The sequence below is a fragment of the Triturus cristatus genome, chromosome 7 (assembly GCF_964204655.1).
Source record: "Triturus cristatus chromosome 7, aTriCri1.1, whole genome shotgun sequence".
Lineage (NCBI taxonomy): Eukaryota > Metazoa > Chordata > Amphibia > Caudata > Salamandridae > Triturus > Triturus cristatus.
In genome coordinates this window covers 661,674,441-661,697,605 of record NC_140590.1, presented here as the reverse complement: position 1 = coordinate 661,697,605, position 23,165 = coordinate 661,674,441, and the positions used below count along the sequence as shown (strand labels likewise).

At 45.3% G+C, this 23,165-nt stretch overlaps 1 protein-coding gene across 3 annotated transcripts in view; it reads left to right on the top strand.

The window, feature by feature from the left end:
• Positions 1-23,165, top strand: part of LOC146810314 (ATP-binding cassette sub-family A member 10-like) — a 1,546,030-nt gene that overhangs the window by 800,104 nt on the left and 722,761 nt on the right. For all 3 annotated transcript variants that reach the window (XM_085617307.1, XM_085617308.1, XM_085617306.1), the window contains one exon: positions 5,781-5,871. In XM_085617307.1, the coding sequence (XP_085473433.1) occupies positions 5,781-5,871 (91 nt within the window). The remainder of the gene's footprint in view (positions 1-5,780; positions 5,872-23,165) is intronic.

Genomic DNA, 23,165 nt, shown 5'->3' with positions numbered 1-23,165 from the left:
TCCGAATGGATCAAAGATCCAATTCAAGTACTCTGTACCAAATTGTAGGGAAAGATCTAACTCAGGGGGAAATAGGTTGGTAGAGAATTGCACCAACAACGTACAAACTGTCTTTAACAAGGGACTATCCAGTGGGGAGGTTGGAGTCAGTAGCATATGATGGAATGAGGGATTCTCACTCCAAAGCAATGCATTCAGCTTGCCAGGGGTACACGGTTGTCCATGTAAACCTATAAATACAGAAACCCACATTAGCCCCGATGAGGCTGGTGGAAAGGGGAGGCAATCCCTAGGATACTGTCAGCCAAAGGTCCCCAGTAACCATGCTGAATTGATGATATTGCCCTGGAACACTGCTGGCATTAAAATTTAACTCAGAGGAATAGGGGAATTTAATCTATAAATACAACATATGTTTTCTACAGGAGACGTGGGCCCCAGAATGTGTCCATAGGGTGAGCTTCACTAATTTTAGAGTAGAAGCCTCTAGATCGCCTACTGGACACCCGGTAGGGGGCCTTATAAAACTGGAAATTAAGTCCAAGGACCTACTGGTTATAACTCTTCATAGCACTAAAGGGAACCTGAATGTACTTTTGGTTAACATTTACAATAGATTCTCTATGCAGAATCAGGATTCCCCTACTATCATTCCCCTTGATGAATTTTTGGAAGGGCATGAAGGTAGAGGCCACCTGATTCTAGCAGGGGACCTGAATACTACCTGTGAACCCCTCGAAATGATGTCAGACATCACGGAGGAGGAGGATGAGGAATGGGGAATACCGAGTCTAAGTCATGTTCGCCTTCCCAGAAACACTAAAATAGCGTTCGAAACTTGCGTCTCTCACACTTAAGTATAGGCTTCGAGCCTGTAACGGGCACTCAATTCAGACATAGAACCACAACACACCTTTGAAAGAGTTAATTGTCACACTAGAATTGATTACATTCTATTCCATCTAGATTTGTGGACCCATTTGATTGATATGAGGGTAATCGAGACTCAGTTGCGTTCCCAATGCCCTTAATTTAGAACTGAATCACTTGCTCCCTCCCCACCAGATCCAACTAGAGGGTAATCTGACCAATCCAATCACCCTTAGTAACAATTGCAGGAGGTTCAAATGACCCACGACAAAAGGAAATGAAGAAACCCTTTCCCAGATGTACTCCTTTGTAGCACACTCAATTGATGACATCTTTAAGCATGTTCACGATGAGCGCCTATTCCCGGATATATTTAGTGGTTTAAAGGGGAAGATTAAAAGATTATTTTATAAAACTGTGAAGCATACAGCCATAAGCAATAATAAAACTGAATGGTACGATGATCCATGTAAGTATGCACGAATGGAGCTCATGAGTGCAATAAAAAATGGTTAAAGAGACACTGTGACCCAAAAAAGGAAACACCACAAAGTGGTACAAAATAAGGCCAAATGAGACTAGGAAGAGAGGCTATGGAGAGATGTATGATAGCAGGAAAACGTGGCTAGTTCCAATTTGTCGTATTATATCAACAAGACAAATTAGGGCTACAATTAGTATTCTTTGAAGTAATACCGCAGAATAGCTCATATTTGCCCTGTCAAAATATCTGTTACATGCATGGCGGCTGAAACATAAGAACATATAACCCGCTAGTAGAGAAGTACCTGCTATCTCTTGCATGATTTGTATACCAGTTTTTTTTTTTACATTTTTGTAATGCATGAGTAGTACTGTTCTAGACTATAGAGTATGTGATTCTAATGTAATGGCCAAACAGTGTGGTGCTCTCCAATGCGAGACTGGATGTAATTTTAGGAAGCCTAATCCACAACAAACACTTTAATATTTATTCATTATGTTGTACTGTATTTTGACACATTTCTTAAATTCATTTGTGTTTACAGGCTTTAAGTATTCAAATGAGTATTCAGAAATTATTTTAAACTGTAACTTTTATGTGTGCTTTAATGGTTTTTGTTTTAAAACCGAATAAAGATTACTCCTACTAAGGTAAAGAAGCTGACAAATAGGCACTGCAGTTGGAAATATGCACACCAAGGTGGCAGGGCCTTGTAACATAGATTAGAAAGTTCAAATAAGCATGTACTGTCCATGTAGACGGGTCTATGTGATGTGGATTTTCATTGTACCCCACGATGTAACCACACATTAAAACACTGATGGAGACGGTATCATTAAATAGAGATCCCCTCAAATCCCCTTTCCATACTCATTCTCACCTCCCAGTTCCACTAATAGTCATCACCTCTGTTCTCCATCACCGTCCCCCCAAGACTTGCGTTACCTCCATATCTTTCTCACTTTTTAATATGTTGTGATACATATTGCGACTTCCATATTCTTTTGTGTAACTATGTATTACTGATTTTTCTCAGATGTCATCATGATGATCTGCCTGTGATACAGATCTTAGAATAAAGGGTTATAACTGATCTAATGAAATAGAAGATTGGCAGCATTGGCTGTATTAGGGCCAGTCCTTTCAATTATATTCTGTAGCCTTATAGCCTGTTGCCGAAGGCTAAACTGGTTGTTAAAGGTCCTGAACTGAATTCCACTTATAGGTGAGTAGAGGGCCTAAAAGAAGGGAGAAGGCCTTCAATAACCACTTTAAATCATAGAGGTTCAGCACTTTTACAATATAATCATAAAACGAAGTTCCAAGCAGTGAGCTATAACCAGTATAGCCCGAGGCAGAAGGGCAATACGGCTATTAAAATGTTCCACCCATTGAGATTCAATCAATCAATCAATCAATCAGGTCATTTGTAAAGCGCACTACACACCCGGGCGGGTTTCAAGGCGCTGGGGGGGGGGGGGGAGGGGAGGAAGTTACTGGTCGAAGAGCGAGGTCTTGAGTTGTCTCCTGAAGGTCAGCAGGTCTTCGGTTCGGCGTAGGTGGATGGGGAGGGTGTTCCAGGTCTTGGCGGTGTGATGGGAGAAGGATCTGCCTCTGGAAGTAGTTCTCCGAATGCGTGGGACCGTGGCCAGGGCGTGGTCAGCGGAGCGGAGTTTCCTGTTGGGTACGTAGAAGGAGAGTCGGCTGTTGAGATAGGCTGGGCCGGTTTTGTGGAGTGCTTTGTGTGCGTGGATCAGGAGCTTGAAGGAGATTCTCTTGTCGACAGGGAGCCAGTGCAGGTTCCTCAGGTGGAGGAGATGCGGTTGCGGCGCGGGACGTCGAGGATCAGGCGTTCAGAGGTATTCTGGATTCTCTGTAGTCTGCTGATGAGTTTGGCCGAGGTTCCGGCGTAGAGGGCGTTTACGTAGTCGAGCATGCTGCTGACCAGGGCTTGGGTGACTGTTTTCCTCGTGTTTGTCGGGATCCATCTGAAGATCTTGCGGAGCATGCGGAGGGTGTTGAAACAGGTGGAGGAGACTGCGTTGACTTGTTTGGTCATGGAGAGTTTTGAGTCGAGGATGACTCCCAGGTTGCGTGCGTGGTCGGTGGGGGCCGGGATGGACCCCAGAGATGTGGGCCACCAGCAGTCGTCCCATGCGGAGGGGTTGGACCCGAGGATGAGGATTTCTGTCTTGTCTGTGTTCAGTTTGAGGCAGCTGTCCTCCATCCAGTCGGCGACAGCCTTCATTCCCTGATGGAGGTTGGATTTGGCGGTGAGGGGGTCCTTGGTGAGGGAAAGGATCAGTTGCGTGTCGTCGGCGTAGGAGATTATGTTGAGGTCGTGATGTCGGGCGATGTGCGCTAGTGGTGCCATGTAGACGTTGAACAGCGTCGGGCTGAGGGAGGATCCTTGTGGGACGCCGCAGACGATCTTGAAAGCCTCGGAGCGGAACGGGGGGAGGCAGACTCTCTGAGTTCTGCCGGAGAGGAAGGAGGTGATCCAGTCCAGGGCTTTGTTTCGGATCCCTGCGTCGTGGAGGCGCGTGCGTAGTATGCGGTGGCAGGCAGTGTCGAAGGCGGCGGAGAGGTCCAGGAGGGCTGCTGTCTCGCCGTTGTCTAGCAGTATTCTGATGTCGTCTGTGGCGGCGATGAGGGCGGTCTCGGTGCTGTGGTTGCTGCGGAATCCTGATTGTGATGGGTCCAGGATGTTGTTGTCTTCGAGGTGACGGGTGAGCTGGGTGTTCACTATCTTCTCGTTGACCTTAGCTGAGAACGGGAGCAGGGAGATGGGGCGGAAGTTTTTGAGGTCGCTCGGGTCAGCTTTGGGTTTCTTCAGTAGGGCGTTGATCTCTGCGTGCTTCCAGCTCTCAGGGAAGGTGGTGGTCTCAAAGGAGAGGTTAATGATTTTGTGCAGGTGGGGTGCGATGGAGTTGCTGGCTTTGTTGAAGATGTGATGTGGGAGGGGGTCTGAAGGGGAGCCGGAGTGGATAGATCCCATGGTCTTGATAGTGTCCTCGATGCTCACGTTAGCCCAGGTGGTCAGGGCTTCGTGGGTAGTGGGGTGCGGTGGGTTAGGTGCGGCGTGGTCGGCCGGGGTCGTCCGGGGTCTGAAGCTGTTGTGGATGTCGGTGATTTTCCGGTGGAAGAAGGTGGCAAGCGAGTCGCACAGGGCTTGTGATGGTGGGATGTCGTTGGCGTTGGAGCTGGGGTTGGAGAGTTCTTTTACGATGGTGAAGAGCTCCTTGCTGTTGTGCGCGTTGTTGTCGAGGCGGTCTGTGAAGGAGGTCTTTTTGGCGGTCCTGATGAGGTGGTGGTGGTTGCGGATGGCGTCTTTGTGGGCAGTGTGGCTGTCTGGCGTCTTGTCCCAGTTCAGTGTGTTTTCCAGTTTCCGGAAGGTGCGTTTGGAGTCGAGGAGTTCCGGGGAGAACCAGCTGACTCTTCTGCTGGTGCCTCTGTCGGTGGGGGTTTTCAGTGGTGCGATGGTGTTGGCGCAGTCGTTCATCCAGCGTTCGAGGGAGAGTGCCCCCTCATCCGGGTTGGTGGGGTTCATCGGAGGGTTCGGTGGGAGGCTTGTCTGGAGTTGTTCCTCAGTGATCTTGCCCCAGCGGCGGCGGGGGTTTGTAGGGTGCGGTGGGGTGCGAGCGGATTTCGGAGGGAGAAATTGATACAATGGTGATCGGTCCAGGTGAGTTCAGAGACGTGGCTGAAGGTGACGTGGGGGCTTGAGGAGAAGATTGCGTCAAGTGTGTGGCCGGCGGTGTGGGTCAGCGTTGTGACAAGCTGTTTGAGCCGAGGTTGGCGAGATTGTCGATCAGGGTGGAGGAGTTGCTGTCGTTGTTGTTTTCCAGGTGATAGTTCAGGTCTCCGATGTAGAATGTTCTAAATTAAAAGGGAGTAACAGAAAGACACACATTGGAATGCTGGAGCAGAAGGCGTATACAAGCCGTCATTAGCCCTGAGACACTTTATTGTCTTCAATGGAGCACCCAACACCCAAAATGTTTAATGTCCATTAATACTCTGTCACAGCCTTGAAGGAGCCTTCCGCTTCTGAGAAGCTACAGAGGAAGAATTAAGCTGTGTGGGTATTTGCTAGAACATTTTTTCCACTAAGCAGTGTCTATGTTAGGGCCTATGTCCCACATGGATAAAACTCCATTCTTGTTCCACATCGTGACATCTTGATTCTTGCATAGAAGACAGTCTCTTGTAGACCTACACCTCACGTTTAAGGGTAATTCATGCACTTTCAATTTTGGAAATATTTTGCTTGATTTTTCGGTGAGTACTTCAGATTTTTGTAGCCCAAGAAATGTTGTCTTGACATTTGCTTTAATGAGGTTAATCCCAGTTCTCCCCCTGACAACCAAATCTTGGTACTCTATTTTGCTAAAAACATGACTGTTTTTGTTTTTTTAATTTTCAGATCGGAAAGCTGTGCTGTCAAAAGGGAGGTTGAAGTGTGTCGGCACATCTATGTTTCTGAAGAGGAAGTGGGGCATTGGCTACCATCTACGGTAATTCATTTTTACAATCTAGAGCACGAGGTTGTCAGTCCTTGCAATTTTGTTTAGCATACTCTTGAGTGACTTCCAAGGTGTTCACAGCAGGCAGTGTCAAACAGCAATGAGCAAGTAAGCATCATTATTACAATAGGTGAATATAAAGATTAAGAATCTGGGTCAGTCATGAAGAGTACGAGTAGGGGCAAGTTAACATAGCATGATGGTATTCAGATTTTTGTAGATGATATAGGCCATGATTACTAGTTGAGAATTACTGTGCAATTATTAGTTAAACCCTTCAGAAGGGGGTATAACTCTACAAACACAAAATTATTCCAGGAGGTTTGACACACACATAGACCACCTGCTCGTATGGTGGTAAATGTGTGAGAGTGATTCTGTGTGGGATGAGGGATGGGGAGGTAGAGCGGTAGGAAGGGTTGGCAAGAGAAGGGAAAAATAGTTTCACACTTGCCTTAGAAAAAGCTCCCTCTTACTTGAAGAAAACATCAGGCAGGGGTGTGCAAAGCCTCAAATGTTTGTATCAAAATGATCTTTTGGCAGATAAACTTGTGTCCAGTGTTCTGCACCAAGGAAAAACAGGTTCGGGAACACCGGGCTAGTCATGCCTGGTGCGTTGGAATTCCTCACCGTAATTCTGTTTCGCGTCACTTGTAATCATGCCGATAGTATTTCTCCAAGCTCTTGGGTGAGTTATTTCAAAGGTCAACTGATCTACTAGATAGTGGGTGAATCTCCTCAGCTGGAACATATCAGGCCATATTGGGCAGCACACATGATTAGATTAGGCCATTTCTGTCTCCACCATGAGGAAGGGTGATCTATGTTTGGTTACTTTCTGTAAATGAAAGCCGGTGTAATTTCTCCTTGTTTCACATGTGGTCGATAATGTCAAGAATTGGAGCCCCTCTGATTGCTCATTAACTAAAAGACTGGCGGTATGATGAAAGAAGTTCAATTGATTACTTCTCTGCTGGATTTAGCACTTCCACCTGAAATTGGAGGATTTTCAAGTTATCTCGCAAGTCTAAATCAAGCCTGTAGTTTTGGAAACATAAATATTGCAGCTCAGTTGTATATAAACATCACCGTGAAGTAGGCTGTGCAGAATACACTTCATGGGGCAACAAGCCTCCAGGCCTTAAGGAATGCATTTTAAGCAGTCTGGCAGTAACTTTAGAGGATTTATTCATATAATGTGAGAAGAACACAACTTCAAGAACAGTCACCCCTTTCTCAAGCATACAAAAATAATCATACAACAAAACATTAGAGCATTCTGTGTCAGCAATACAATTACATTCATGAATTACATGATGTATCATAATTCTCATTTTACAAGTCAAGCCTATCCTGGCCATCCACAATCCACACATTTTCTGATATTCTGGGGGCATCCAAAACCTCCACATATTGATGCTTTATTTATCCTACAACAAAACATTCTAGATTCCAAATTATTGTGTCCTAGGGCTTCAGCAGTTCAATAGTTCTGGGTATTACCTTGAGCATAAACAACTCCTGACAAATGTAAAAACATTCAGATCTGTTGATCTCGAGGCCATCAATAGAATTCAATATAGCAATTTGTTAACCCATGTTTCGACAACAAACAAACCACCCCCTCAGACCAAATAGGACTAGATTAACTTCATAATAAAGGAACATCAAATAAAATCAGTTTTCTCTACCAGATGTGCACAAATATTAACAAACATATCATACATACAAAAATATGCAATGTATTATTAATCAAAAACATATGACAATAACACAAATTACACAAAATTATTGGAAAAGCAAAACTGTCAATTAGGACTATATTTCAGCAGGGAATGCGTCCTTGTGTCAAATTGGAAATGAGGACTTATATTGTGTATAAGAAATAGCACAAAAACACACTCACCTCAAACAGTATTTACTTGCTTTCTGGTTGTTTGCGTTAATACAGATCTTGCCAGCTTGCCACAATCTTAGCAGCAAAAGACATACAATTACGCAATGTGCCATAACAGTTCTGTTTCAGGAATTTCACATAACTAGTGTAACCTTAAATTTCCAATAATACATAAGATTATACTGGTTTAACAGAAATTTCTCGTGCGTCTATGATCTTACTGCACTAAGCCACGGCTCTGCTATTCTTCATCATTTACAATGCTCAAGCAACAACCACAATTCTTGTCATGGTGAGGCACAAGCCAATCCTAAATTAACCGGTGTACAGCCCTCTGGTAGTTTGGCACAGAGCAGTCAGGCTTAACTTAGAGGCAATGTTTAAAGTATTTATGCATCACTTCAAACAGTAATAAAGTGAAAACAAAACATAAGAAAAAAAACCCACACCAATTTGGAAAAATAGAGGAAAATGTTATAAATAATTTGACTGCAAAACAACAAAAATCTAATCAGTAGCACTGAAGTTAGGGATTATTAAATATTTAAGAATAAAATAGCACCAAACAGCCCAAAGTGCCACTAGCAGCTATCCGGTTGTGCGAGACCAGAAGAAAGTCACAAGTTCAGAATGACCTCAATGGAGCAAGGGTCGGATACAACGAACAGTTTAGTCCCGCTGGAATGTTACCTTCTCAATCCATTGCAGAGTATCGATCTCGGTGGAGGGGGCCAGAAGGAGCATTGTGGACCGGCATTGATGCAGCATGAAGAGGAGACTGGGCGTCACAGATTGTCATCGCTGTAGAGTAAACATCCTCTTGTCCTTGTGAGCTGTCAGGATGGAGCTACACAGTGGTGCTCCCCGCAAGCTGTCAATGCTGTAACGCTGATGGAACTTCACATTGGCAGGCTGTGCGAGTGTCAAGGTTTCAGTGCCAACAGGCCGATACGCGGTTGTGAAAAGCACAGAAACTTCAATTCAACCTCTCTGAGGCCATACCAAGGGTCCAGGACTTGAGGGGCAAAAACCTAGGAATCAGGGTCCTGCTCCAGCTGGATCTGGGTGCCCGTATAGGTGGTGAGGAGCCTGCAATGTCCCTGTGGCACTGAACAGGAGGCCAGCAGACTAGCCATTGGAGTCACTCCTGGAGTCCTGGGTTTAGGTGCAGGCCCAAATCCCTCTGCCTCAGACAGAAGGGCAGCAAGACAACAATCCAACAAAGTCTAGCAAGGCAATAGTCCTGCAGGGAAGCTGTGCAGCAGAGCGGCAGTCCTTTCAGCAGTACAGCAGTCATTATTCTTAACCGAATTTCCACAGGTCCATAAGTGAACTGAAGTCTTGGTGTCTGAGGTCCAACTTTCATACCTGTGTCTTCCTTTTGAGTGGAAGAAGCTTCTAGAGGTATTTGTTTGAAGTGTACAGGTGCCATGCCTTCCCAGCAATGGCTCCAGACTAACTACAAGGAGTATGGAGCCCTTTGAGTGGAGACAGGACAAGGCCTACTCAAATATAAGTAGAGCTACCCTCCTACCCTGCCAGTGATGGCCCAGCAAGACACACCCTAGCTCTCTATTGTGTGTGACGGTCTAGGAGCAATACAAAAAACCCAATTGTCAGCTACACCGAGTCATGTGTCACATAGACAGGCCACAGGCACTAAGCGCCTCATTTACAATGAATTGGCGTAGGGCAGTGCCACAAATCTTATTGCTGCGCTGCCCTACACCAATTTAAAAGGGTGGGAATGCACTGTATTTACAAGATACGGTGCATTCCTGTCCTTTCTACCTGAGCTGGTTCATAATTTGATGCCTAGAGCCAACGCAGGCACCCTTGCACTATGGTGCTACAACCACCAATATAACAGCAGTGGAAATCATATGAGTATGTAAAACAGAAACTCAGAGTTATGGACCTGTATTATATGATACTCTTCCCAGTGAAGCTGAGGGTTATCCACGCAGGCAAGTCACACTTCTTTAAAACCCCAGAGGTGGCCTGAAACTAGTTAACCAAACAATGGCTCTTCCAGACAAACCAGGTCACACTGTGGCCAAGGCCAGCCAGAACAGACACATAGAAGCCAAAGGGGGAGGCCTGGGGAGACAGATGCCAGAAAAGATCCTGAAGGCGGCATCAGGGAGCAAAAGCATCATCGGAATACAATAAAGAAGATGGGGGACTAAGTGACTACTCGGAACCTGGAACACCCCCACTAGAGAGGGATAATGAGCATTGACTGCACGGGGAGAGTATAACATGTTCACTTGTATAATTCATAGCACGTTAGCACCATTGTATCCTTACTACAACTCTTCAATGCCAGGGTGCACAGAAGGGTGTAGGGAGGTTAGAGTTACCACCTAGTTCATAAGTTGGGGTTTTGATTTTGGGTGACAGATTCTTCTATGGAGGGAAGTATAGAAAAGGGGGCCTTGGCGGGATAAGGGTTTGTTTAGTTTGTTACCTTGTTTTTTATGCTTATGCCTACCACAGCACACAGCAACACTTAGATTCTCTACACTTTCACATTAGCAGCTCCCCAAACCACCTGGGTCAGCAACATCACCCCCCATTTGCTGCGCTGCAAATGCCATGGGCACACGCGCTATCCCTATCACCCTAAAATCCCTCAAATCTGGCCAGATGCCATGCCAGCCATTACAGCAATGTCATGGAACATCAATGGTCTTCTTGACCATATTTAGAAAGGTGGTATCATGCAATTTGTGCACTGTCATGCCCCTATGATTTTAATGCTACAAGACACCCACCTGGTGGACAGCACATGTACTCTTCTGGCCAGATATAGCTATGAAAGAATATATCATGAGGGGTTTACCCATGGTTCCAGTGGGTGACGATGATTGTTTACAATTCCATGCCATTGGTGGTCTCCCAAATCTCATGTGATGCCTTGCAGCATTATGTGATCCTGAAGGGTTCTCTAGAACAGACTCACTATAACCTACTAAGTCTATACATCCCACCTTCACTGTCCTCATTCACCCTAAGGACCCTCAGGGACCTCATCCTGCTTTTATCCCAAGGTAGGACAATCATCAACGGGACTTTATTAATATCTTGGATCCCGCGTACTCACTCAGACCCTCTGAAACTACGTGTATCACTGACTGGGGTTTGGCCAACTGTGTTTTGGGCATAAGTGAAGCCTGAATGGTTAGAAATCCTGGGGACCAAGGGTTTATGCATGCATCGGCGGCCAATGGGTTGCTATCCACTATAGACCTTTGGTTGCCCCTGTTCCTATTACAGTTCATGTAAGGAGATGGAAGGACAAGGAATAAACTGAAGTGAATTCATGGTTCTTGTTGGGTATGCAGTTGACCCCCCTTGGGCCCACTCAATTGAAGGCCTTTCTCGAGAGTAACCGAGGGACAGTGGACTCGCCCGGATCCTATGTGAGGCCTGTAAGGCCACCATGAGGAGAGTAGCCTTCTCCTATATTAGAGGCAAGTCTTGTGCGACATATGCCAGAATCACTGACTTGGAGACAGCTATTCATACACTGGAACACAATAACCGAGGGGTTCAATTGGAGCAAGTAAGCCACATCCTAGTAGTGAACAGGACTTCATAGCGACAACTATGCCTAGATGAAGCACAGTGATGCTGAGAAGCCTCAGCCAGGTGGGTATATGAATGGGAAGAAAGATAAAGTAAGCTCCTCCACTGGCTGGCCACCAAGGACCTGGGGCACAGGCAACAACTGTAGTTGAAATAGCCTCTCCCTGAGTGAATTACAATGGGGCCCTACATGCGGAGTGTCCCTGTCTGACACGAGAATAGCTGGCTCCATAAATTACTGACATATTTATGTCTCGGTGACTGCACCCGATCGTGAACACTGGACCAACCCGTGCCTCTGGAAGAGACAAATAAAATTATCACTGACCTAATCCCTCGTAGGAAGCAGGACCGGATGGGTTCCCAAGAGAATACTACCATAAATGTGGCTCGGTTATCTTGCCACCCATTCTGAATATTTATACTAAGGCCATCATCAGGGGCCACCTCTCCTCGGTGGTGGAATTGGGGACCATAGTGGTGTTGCCGATATTGGGCAAGTCTCCTGACCGCTCCACCTTCTATAAATCAATCTCTCCAAAAATGTTGAGTTTACACTCTTTGCCAATGTTCTTGTGAATGCCTCACTAGCCTACCAGGCTGCCTGGTCCATCCTGGCCAGTGTGGTTTAATTCCTAATTGCAGCACGTGCCATTGTATTTCAAAGAGACAATTTGCCTCTGACCTGATTTCAGTACTTGCACTTCTCCACAACCCTTATGCCTATCGAATTTTAACCCCTTCAGTGCCACGCCCTTTTCCCGCCCTGTGCCGGGCGTTACATTAGCGGGCGGGGTTCATGACGAGATAGTCTCGTCATGGGCACAGCGCAACCGTGCTCCATGACGAGACCATCTCGTCATGGACACTGAAGAGGTTAAAAAACTTTTCACTCCGTGGACTGCCTTCTTGGAAATAAGAATTCAGAACTCGGTTAACATCCTACTTGTCCGTGTTTTATACAAGTTCTAAGGCTGTGTCCTCCAATTAGCAATCCAGAGGGCACTTGGCAAGAGTGCACACTGTAGCCCCTCCCCTACATCCTGGCAATAGAATCACTATCAGCATGGGTGATATGTGATGTTCACTTATAGGACTTTTACTGGGGAATGTCAATGGAGAGCAGAATAGCCTTCTACGCTGAAGATAAACTTCTTTTCATGGCTCGACCCAACATGACGAGACCCTGACTAATTCATATGCTTGAGGCCTTCTGGTCAACATCTGACCTGTGCATAAAGTGGTCAAAGTCCCTCCATTTTCACCTTAGATGGGATAGGAGGAATGAGACCTAGCAACCAGTCATGCCAATTCGCCATTGTGAGAAGTTGGCCTGGCATATGCTGGTCACTAGTTATAGTGGCCACCTTGCACCAGTCCAATTCGACTCTTACGGTAGATAGGTTTAAGACAACCTTTTAAAGAAAGCTATCCTAGTGGTAGCTGTGGAGAGCAGCCTTCAGGCTAAATCTCAGATGAATGTAAAGCAGCTTGTTTTACCTTATAATCTCTTGAATTACCAAATGAAAGGACACCACACAGGTATATATATCAAATATATATGTATTTATTACTAGACACACTCTACTAATCTCTTTATGAGATTAGAAGCCAGATACACATTCAAATGTCAACGTTTCACAATAAATTAAGCACAAATATGGCTGGAGCCCTAGGGGCGTTCCAGACCATATACTAAAAAAATGGTATAAGAATGTCGACTTGCAAAATGACAAGGCCTAGGGCCTGGGGAATCACTGGGGCTTCACTTTTGCAGTGTTAGCAGGTAAGTAACAGGTCCACGGGAGATGCATGCAGTGTGTGAACACAGCCACGGGTTCCCTATTGATTATAATGGTGCAAGTTGCGGTTTGATTTTTAAAGTTCTAGGGTACTTCGAGGAAGTCTACCAGCAAGCCACTTACAAGGTAAGTACTTCGAGGGCTAACACACACTAGGGAACCGGAGTGCACGAGTTACCTCACCCAGGGAAGCCGGGTGCATAGGTGTCTTTTGGTGTCGGTCGCGTTGCTGTTTTCTATGGAGACTAAAGAAGACTTGCTGCTTGCATCGACTGAAGAAGTGTCCGGTGGAATCCAAGGGTGAATTTGAGATGCTGAAGACCTGAAAATTGAAGGGACAGTGTTCAAGGTCACTTGCCAGTGTCCGGTGGCCGGGAAGATGGCTGCCCACGGATGTCGGGTGAATTCAGGTTGTCGATGGTGATTTGACTCTTCGCTCACGAGGTCCAGGAGGGATCGACGATGACCAGCGGCTGGATTCGGAGTGTCCCACAACGTCTGCAGCTGATGGGGGTGTCGGCAACCGGATTGGAGCCAACAAGCCTTGGCAACCGCAAGTCTCGTGTAGACTGAAGAAAGTCGATGGTGCAGACCAGCAAGGTCTGAGGGACTCACCCAGCGAGGGTAAGTGAGGGCAGGCCTGGAGCAACCAGGGGAGCCCTTTTAGTCGATAAGAAAGTCTTCGGGGGACCCACAAGCCAATGGGTAAGGGATCGCGAAGGCCTGCTGGAGGCTTGGGCCACAAATGGTCCAATGCACAAGTCTGTACGACGTCGTGGAGGGTTTGCACTCGACAATAGTGCACGGTCCCCGGGTATTGCTGTTACTCGTCACTCGTGGGGTCCACTCACCACAGCTTTGCTGGGAACTCACAATTGCCATCGAGAAGTCAGGAAATCCACTTCCGGGGCAGCACGGAATTTGAACTCCGGTGGGAGCGGGAACGTTTGCAACCATTGATTAAGGTTTTTGGTGCCTGCCAAGCAGGGGAGTCACTCCTTGACTCCAAGGGAGATTCTTCTGTCTTCCAAAGGTAGTGAACATCGAAGGGCCAGGATTCTTCTTTGTAGAGCGTCGTCCAGGGTTATCTGATTTGCAATGGCAAAGCTTGCTATCTTATAGTGAAGATAGGGGAGGGACTAACTCTATGACCACTCCTCTAGGAGGGTCAGGGGAGGGAGTGATTACACCCACTTCCCTTTGTCCAGTTTCACGCCAGAGCAGGGGCAGGTAGCCCCTGAACCGGTTTGAGCTGGCATATGCACAGAGGAGCCTACTGCTCCCCCAGTGCAGGACTTCAAAGCACTCTAGGAGTGCATCCCACCCAGCCCCAATACACTAAATCCTGTCTGGAAGGTGGTGACACCTCCCTGTGACAGGATGCCTTTTGTTGGGCTTCCCCCACTGCGATTTTCAGTCAGCAGCAGGAGGGCAGCCCAGTGTCTGTGCTGGTGGCATCCATTTTGTGATGCCAGGGCTCTGTAGGATTTCTATCGTTTTACATGTCATCCCCTCTAGAAGGGTGGGATCATGCTCCCACATCATGGACTGATGTGGGGATATGATTCCAAGTTGTTTGACACCAAACACGACATGTTTTGATGCAGTCATTCCAAAGTTAGCATTTTAATGCATTTAAGAGTATATGGTTTAACAGCATCCACAAACAGCCATAGAGAATAGACTCTGGTAGCTGCAGAGGGGCCCTGCTCACGCAGAGGCACCCCCTCACATTGTAAACCACGCACCCTGCCCTCAAGATTGATAGGGCCTGCATTAGGGGTGGCTGATAGGTTTATATGTGTGTGTATATGGTGAGATATAGGAACCTATATCTCAGTGAGGAGTGCTAACACTACCTCACACAGGCTTCAGTAGCAGGCCTGTGGTGTCATATTGGGTCTGCTTCCCAGGGGTGACATAATACATGCTGCAGCCCCTGGTAGGCCTGTGAAGTGCCTATGCCCTAGGTACCTAAGGTACCACATACTAGGGGCTCATAAGGCACCACAGTATCCAATCACTAGTGCATCTAATATGCACACCAAGTCGTTTAGAGAGAACAGAGAGACTGGGTCCCTGATTAGCAGGGACCCAGCCAGACTATAGCCAGAAACCAGTGTATACATCAGAAAAAAAGTGGGGGCAACATAAGTGCAGATCCTACTCTCCTACAGCCATCTTAACTTTTTGTATTTAACGGTGCATATGACATGGGAACCTGAGCTGGCATAGAGTCTAAACCTTCAACTACTTACTTAGAAGTCCAGGAAGACTTGAGCAGATGGATCAAACTGCCCTTCAACCTTTCAAGCAGGGTTGAATTTTTTAAGATGATGATCCTACTATGAATGCTTGACACCCTCCAGAACTTCCCTTCTCCATCCCACAAAGTTCTTTTTGCGCAGTCATGGACAAAGAGTGTCATTTCATATGAGCCACTAAACCTCTAAGAATTGCACTCAGCAAATGTGTGATGGATATATATGATGGCCTCGCCATTGCTGACATGTGCCTTTATTACTGGGTGGCACAGACACTGGTAGTGAATGACTGGCTGTAGGGTGGATGAGAGGATCCTGCCTTAAGGGTGGAGATGACATTAATAGATTTAGATAACATCCTGGATATCCTATATGAAATACCTATTCCAGGGACAATTTCTGAGGTCACTAGAGTGGTGTTTCAGGCATGAAGAGCGGCTCTACAGTAGACTGGGTGTGACAGACGTGTGACGCTTAAGACTGTTTTGGAACGGTGTTAGAATCTTCTAAAAGCATGTGAATTAAACCAGATACTTGAAGGATGTCTGTATGCTTTTATTGTAGGTTCAACGAGCCACCGCTCCTCTCCTAGTCAGAGAGAGGTCCCAACTGACACTGTGTAGAACTCACCCACAGAGTGTTCTCATGACAACATACAGAATGCTCAGCTCAAATCAACAAGCATAGCTAAGCATAACATATTATCTCTTTTTGAAAAACAAGAATAATGAAATTTTAAACAAAGCGAAAATAACCAAACAAACAAAAACAAAAATAAACATCAAATAAGAAGTACAGGTTAAGCAAGATAATAAGCTCAATGCAAATCTGAATGGAATACAATTAATAAAGATTACACTTTGAAGCAACACAATTAACGCAGCATCCACGGAAGTTGTTTGACACGCGTAGACTTCCTTAGCACAGAACCAATCCCCTTGTTTCCACAAACATCGTATTGTGACACACTGGAAGGACCAGCATACACCATTGAAGTTTTCCTAGAAATATTGGACACAACAGAATGTGTATCACATGTAGATTGAACTTTGACCACTTTGCTCAAGTTCCACCAATGACCACCCTTAACCATTACAGTACCACCACACACTTTTTCCACACAAACAGGTTCGCCAAAGTTCATTCCACCTTTTCTAACATAACGTGTGTTTTTAATCCGAACCAGATCCCCAGGACATACACCAACCACCTTAACAGACTTTTTCAAGTTATATCTGTCAGCCATTCTCTTCTGAGCATCCTTCACCGTGACTCCAATGCAGCACTGTCAATGTTACACAAAACCTTGTTAGCAACCGTCCTTAACAACCAAGCAGGGTACAACGTGGAAGTAGGTACTCTCCCTTTCAATGAAACGAAAGGAGAAATTTTGGTAAGTGAGTGAGGTGTTGTGTGGTAGAACCACAACATAGACCTGACCGCACCTTCAATGTTGTAACAATTTTGTTTCGCCCATTTGATGCAATCCACGACCACCCTGTTCATTCTCTCTACCAACCCATTAGTTTGGGGATGTCCAACAGAGCTCTTCAAATGTTTCACACTTGACTCCTTTAAAAACTCATCCATATCCTGACTTACAAATTGAACACCATTGCCCGAAACAATGGCCTCTGGAAATCCTTCCCTCATGAATATCTCTTTGAGGAAAATAATAGCATTGTTAGCAGTGGGTGAAGAACAAAATTTCACCTCAGGCCACTTACTATGGAAATCCATTAAAACAAATGCAAATCGTAGATTGTAAGGTAGAAAGTTGAATGGACCAACTAAATCAATACCCACCTTCAACCATGGTTTAGTGGGATATGAAATAGGTTGAAGCGGAGGAGTAACTACCCTCAATTTCTTCTCCGCACCACTACACACGCCACACCGTTTAACATTCTCTTCTATGTCCTTATCCATAGAAGGCCACCAATAATGTAACCTAAGGCGTTTCTTTGTCATGGTTGCACCCAAATGACCATCGTGTGCACAATCAATCAATTTAGGACGAATCCCAAAGGGAGGCACACACCTACCATCCCTCATGACCACACCATCCTCAATGGACAACTCCTCTGAAATCTTTCAAAAGGGTTGAATTTCAGAGTCCACACCTTTTTCTCGTGGCCAACCTTTCACAATAAATTCTTTCACCTTAAACAAACAACGATCTTCATTCACAGCTTCTCCTCCATTCCACCTCACTGCAAGCCTTGTTGTGAACTGCATCCACCACAGCAATAAAACAATCCTCCTTGTCCTCATCCAAATCTAAAGGATCATCCTCACCTAGAGGGAGTCTGGACAACATGTCAGCTCTAACATTTTGTTTTCCAGGAATATGTTTTGTAACAAAATCATACTGTAACAGTTTAGTGGTCAACCGTGCAATGCGAGGAGTAGCATATTTTAAACGCTCACCACCCAAAATATAAACCAAAGGTTTGTGGTCCGTATGAATCTGGAATTTCCTACCCCATATTTACGTTCTAAACTTCTCACATGCCCAAAAGCATGCTAACAATTCCTTCTCTATCACAGAGTAATTGACCTCGGGATCCCTTAGTAACCTGGATGCATAACTAATGGTGACCTCATCTTCACCCGAGACCTGAGTAAGAACCGCACCCAAACCATAACTACTGGCATCAACTGTAATAATACAGGGTACCGTTGGATCATAAGCCCTCAAAGATTTTGCATTAGTCATTTCAGCCTTGACCAGCTCAAACGTTTCTTGACATAGGTCATCCCACATGAACGTGACATTCGACCGCAGCATATTGGATAAGCTTTTCATTTTAGTAGCATAGCCAGGTATAAACCGTGAATAAAATTCACACAACCCCAAGAAGGAGCGTAACTCTTCTTTGTTCTTGGGACAAGGACACTCCACAACTGCTTTAACTAACCCAGGCCTCGGACTCACACCATCACCGGAGACCAGGTGTCCTAAGAATTCTATCTCCTTCTTCCAGAATTCACATTTGTTCTTCTTGACAACTATCCCTTTTTCTTCAAAAATTCTTAGAACTGTTCTAAGAACCTTGTCATGTTCATCCAAATGCTTGCTGAAGATCAACACATCATCTTGAAAAATTACAACACCTTTTACATCGTGCAACACCGACTGCATGACTCTCTGGAAAACAGACGCTGCAGATGCTAGCCCAAAGGGCATCCTACAGAATTGGAACGACCCAAAAGGAGTATTGAAAGCCGTGTAATGGCGAGAATCAACATCTAACAAAACCTGATGATATGCCGACGCTAGGTCAATTTTCGAGAACCATTCAGCTCCCCTAAGCTCTACTAGTAAATCTCCAATTTTAGGAAGAGGGTGAGCATCTACCCAAATTTCCTTGTTGAGACTCCTCAAATCTATGCATAAGCGGATCTCCCCATTACGCTTACGTGCGACCACCAATGGACTAAGCCACAAACTGGACTCTACAGGCTCTATAATACCAGAATTTTCCAACCTTTCTAACTCTGCCTTAAGATCTGCCCTAAGACTGAATGGTACTGACCTCACCTTGTGCTTGACTGGCACTGCATTACTCTTAACCTTAATCTTGTGTTTGAAGCCATTGATTTTTCCGAGAGCATCAGAAAACACACCAGGGAATTCACGCTCCAACCCATATGAACCACAAACCTCTTGCACAACCAATACCTGTTCACTCGTCCCCGGCTTCAAAATCATCCCAAACAGGCCTTGGTGGTACCAGCCTAAACTGTTTAAGCCACGCACAGCCACATAAATCTTACCTTGGATTCTGCGACCTCTGAACTCCAGCACATCCTCTATATACCCCTCCAAGTCTATCTTGCGTCCTTCATAGGAAACAGGTGCTCTATCTGGTGGAAAAAGTTGTCTCTCACCCCAAGACTCTCTAAGTTCATATGTAATCATAGTGATACGTGCTCCAGAATCCACCAACAACTTCAATGTAACATAACCCACTCTTATGTCCGCATAGGGATCAACACAATCAGCAGGATCACCAGAAACAATGCCCTCCTCAGTGACCGTGACAATCATATCTTGAAACTCCTGTACAATGTCATTCTCATTCAGTCGCTCATCTTTGACCACACTATTTACTTTTTCACTCTTAAGCGTATTGGTCTGGCACACCTTCGCCAAATGCCCCATTCTGCCACACTTATGACACTTTGCATTCTTCCCTGGACAAAATCTATTGTCCCTGCCATGTGGTAAATACCCACATCTGTAACACACGTTGGTTTTCTTGAAAAACCCCTTTTCCATGTTTTTTGGCTTTCTAGAGGAATTTCCATCAGCACTCGTAGACGCTACAGCGTTAACAGATTCTTTTGTACTAGAAGCCATATTTAGCTCCTTAATAGAGTTTTGCGCCAACTCTACACTCTTAGCCACTTTTATTATTTCCTCTAGACTAGGATTGCCCATAGTAAGTAATTTTTGTTGAATCTGTCTATCCAGACAATGTGCAATAAATTGATCTCTAACTAGTTGGTCTCTATATTCACCAAAATCACACTCTGCACATAATTTACGTAAAGCACTGAGATAAGAGTCAACATTTTCACACTGCAACTGTGCTCGCTTAAAAAATTTATGCCTTAAAACTACCAGGCTAGGTTGAACATCAAACTTTAAAACTAACTTTTTTATGGCTTCCTGGTATTCATCAACAACCTCGCCTTCAGCTAAAACTAACACAGGAAAATGCTTGTAAACTTCCCTCCCTTCAAAACCAAGAGAATTTAAAAGAAGAAACTTTTTCCTTTCTGCCCTATAGCGTGATGCTCCAATTGCCCCAATGTATGTCTCAAATGCGTCAAACCCTTATCTCCACTGTATAGGAGGTGCACCAGGGCTTTCCAAAAATGGAGGAGGCGGATTTACAGCTTGCATGATGGGAATACTAATGCAGATCTACAAGCTCGACTTTTGCTCTAATAGACCTGAGAAGATCAGTAGACCACACAAACAAAATATGTTACACCACCTTACAGTTCCCTCATACAACGCTGCACCAATAGTAAACCATAACATGAGCTTGACGGTGAAACAGATCAAAAACAAAAAAAAATATACTCCAGGAGTGTCATTCAATCAGCATGAAGACAAAGTAAAAAAAAAAATCATCCAGATTGAGAACAGCAATGTCAAAGTTCCTTCGATCACGAAGAGTAGATGAAAAAAAACATTACCGCCATGAAGACTCAGAACGATTGATATTGTAGTCTTCCAGACCCACACCAGTACATTCGCCGCTGAATATCCTTCCCAACTGCCGAAAGCAATACGAAAGTCCACACTTCCGTGTACCACGGCTGAAAATGATTAAATTCTTCCCCACGTATCGGCAGCGTGCTGACGCTGCTCGTGGCTGCGTAAAAAACACCTGTCACTGGCTGACGCTGTTCGTTTCACTTGACAACAGCCTAAACAACGTGCTGATGCCACTCGTAGCTGTGTTACCTTGACGACCCTTGCCGACGCGATGGGCTGCACTCACAAGCCTACGCCAATACGATCAGTGGCGTTCCAGCGCGTCATCATTCCCCAGCGGGTCTCGGCAAGGATACAACTCCTGCTGCAATAACTTACGCACCACGCAGCTTGCCAGATCAGCGCACAAACTCCGCCATGCCTTGAGCAGGTACACTCCCGATCTCCTCGCCAACGAACCAATTTCTCACAGGTCCTTCCTTTACTGTGCAGTGCAGAGACCCAGCAAGATGGACGAGAAACTTTCCACGCTGCTGAATTAGGTAGAACGCTTTACGCTTTTCCTTCAGCTGTGAAAAAATAAACTTCCATCTGCTTCTGTATTACGATAGCCAAAATTCAAATCGTCATCTGCTTTCTTGTGACGTCTTCCTTAACGTGACCGGCTAGATTAAATCCATGAAAAACTTCACTGCTGCGATGGCTCGCCCACTCGTCGCCAAAAATTATGTTATAATCTTCTAAAAGCATGTGAATTAAACCAGATACTTGAAGGATGTCTGTATGCTTTTATTGTAGGTTCAACGAGCCACCGCTCCTCTCCTAGTCAGAGAGAGGTCCCAACTGACACTGTGTAGAACTCACCCACAGAGTGTTCTCATGACAACATACAGAATGCTCAGTACAAATCAACAAGCATAGCTAAGCATAACAAACGGGTCATCTGCTAAACCAAGTGGCACGACTGGAGGACTTCCAGGGATGGGACCGAATAGGTATCTCACCAGTAGGTGACTCATGAGAAGCCGACCACATGAAGACCTTTCAGAATCTTCAGACCAACCTTTCCCTATATAAATCCCAGTTTTCTAATTACCTTCAGCTGAGACAGGCCTTGTCAGATTACAGAGATGCAATGACTAAAGTCCCTGATTACAACTCACTGGAAGTGAGCTTACTCATGGGCCTCTTTGGTAGGTGAGCAATGTCCCAGATTTACAGGGCACTGGTTACCCATTCCTCTGACCTGATGTTGAGCTTGCAGGTGGGCTGGGATGGGTGGCTAGGTTCCCTGTAAGATGTTGACTGGAAAAAGGCCTGTATGGCTCATTGCATCCTGGCAATCTTTACACGTCTACTCCTCATCCAGCTGAATTATGGAAATAAAACATACCTCAAACCCCAGCAACTTTGGAAAGAAGCTGCCCAAACCCAGTTGTTTTAGGCTTCCTGAGTGGTCAGGGACTTTTATCATGTGGTTTGGGACTGCCAAGTCCTTTACTGATATTTTTTCAGAATATTCAGAAAGGTATCGAGGGCACTGGACCAGTAGTCTCATCCAAAATTGCTCTGCTGGTTATCCTAGATGACCTTGGGAGTCCCAGGGAAGGTCCTACTCCAGTAGGGCTAAGAACGCTGATTGCAAAACAAGATATTGTCAAACACTGCAAGCAACTGAGGACCCAGGCAGAATGGAGGGTGGGAATGGACATGTGAGCAAAACAGGAGGAACCCATCTATTCAGTACGCGGGTGTCCCCTGAAGCATGCCAAAACATTGGGGAAATGGTGGGCTTATTACAGGTTGTACAAAGGGGGATTGGGGTAAGGCTTATGCTTATGTCGACCCTGGACAGAGTTGCAGCTGCTCTCTACCACCGTTTTTAGACTAAAGTTGTGACTTTTGCACATTTTTAACCAAGTCAAGAAAGCTTTATTCGACGATTGTCATAAAAGCATATAAATTTTATATATATACAAAGTACACAAACATGTTAAAAATGGTTTAAGACAATAAATAAGGGCATTTGCAAAATAATTAGCAATTCAAGGGCTAGGAAAATGTATCCAGACAACAATTTACTCCTAATCACCCATGCCCTTCCAAGGAACTTTGCAGCAGAAATATAAACAAGTGGGATTTCAGCTGAACGTAAGATGCGTACTGCCACCTTGGCATTTCTGGTACCCAAGTGCCGGCACATTGGTTTTAGCCAGGTCTGGCGGGGAATTACATAAGATGGACATTGGAACAGGAAGTGGTTGACAGATTCGATAGGTGCAGTACAGCCAGGGCAATTAAGCACGTTAGCCGAGGACCATCTAGATGAAAACTCTCTTACTGGGAGACTGCCAACTCTGAATTGAAAATAAAGCTTCCTGTCCAAGGGATTAGTTATATCGTCCCAAAAAGGTGCCAAGGAAATAGTGTCCTTAAAGTCCAAAAAAGTGCCAGATAGTGAAAACGGAGCTGTAGATCTGAAAACTCGGGAAGCT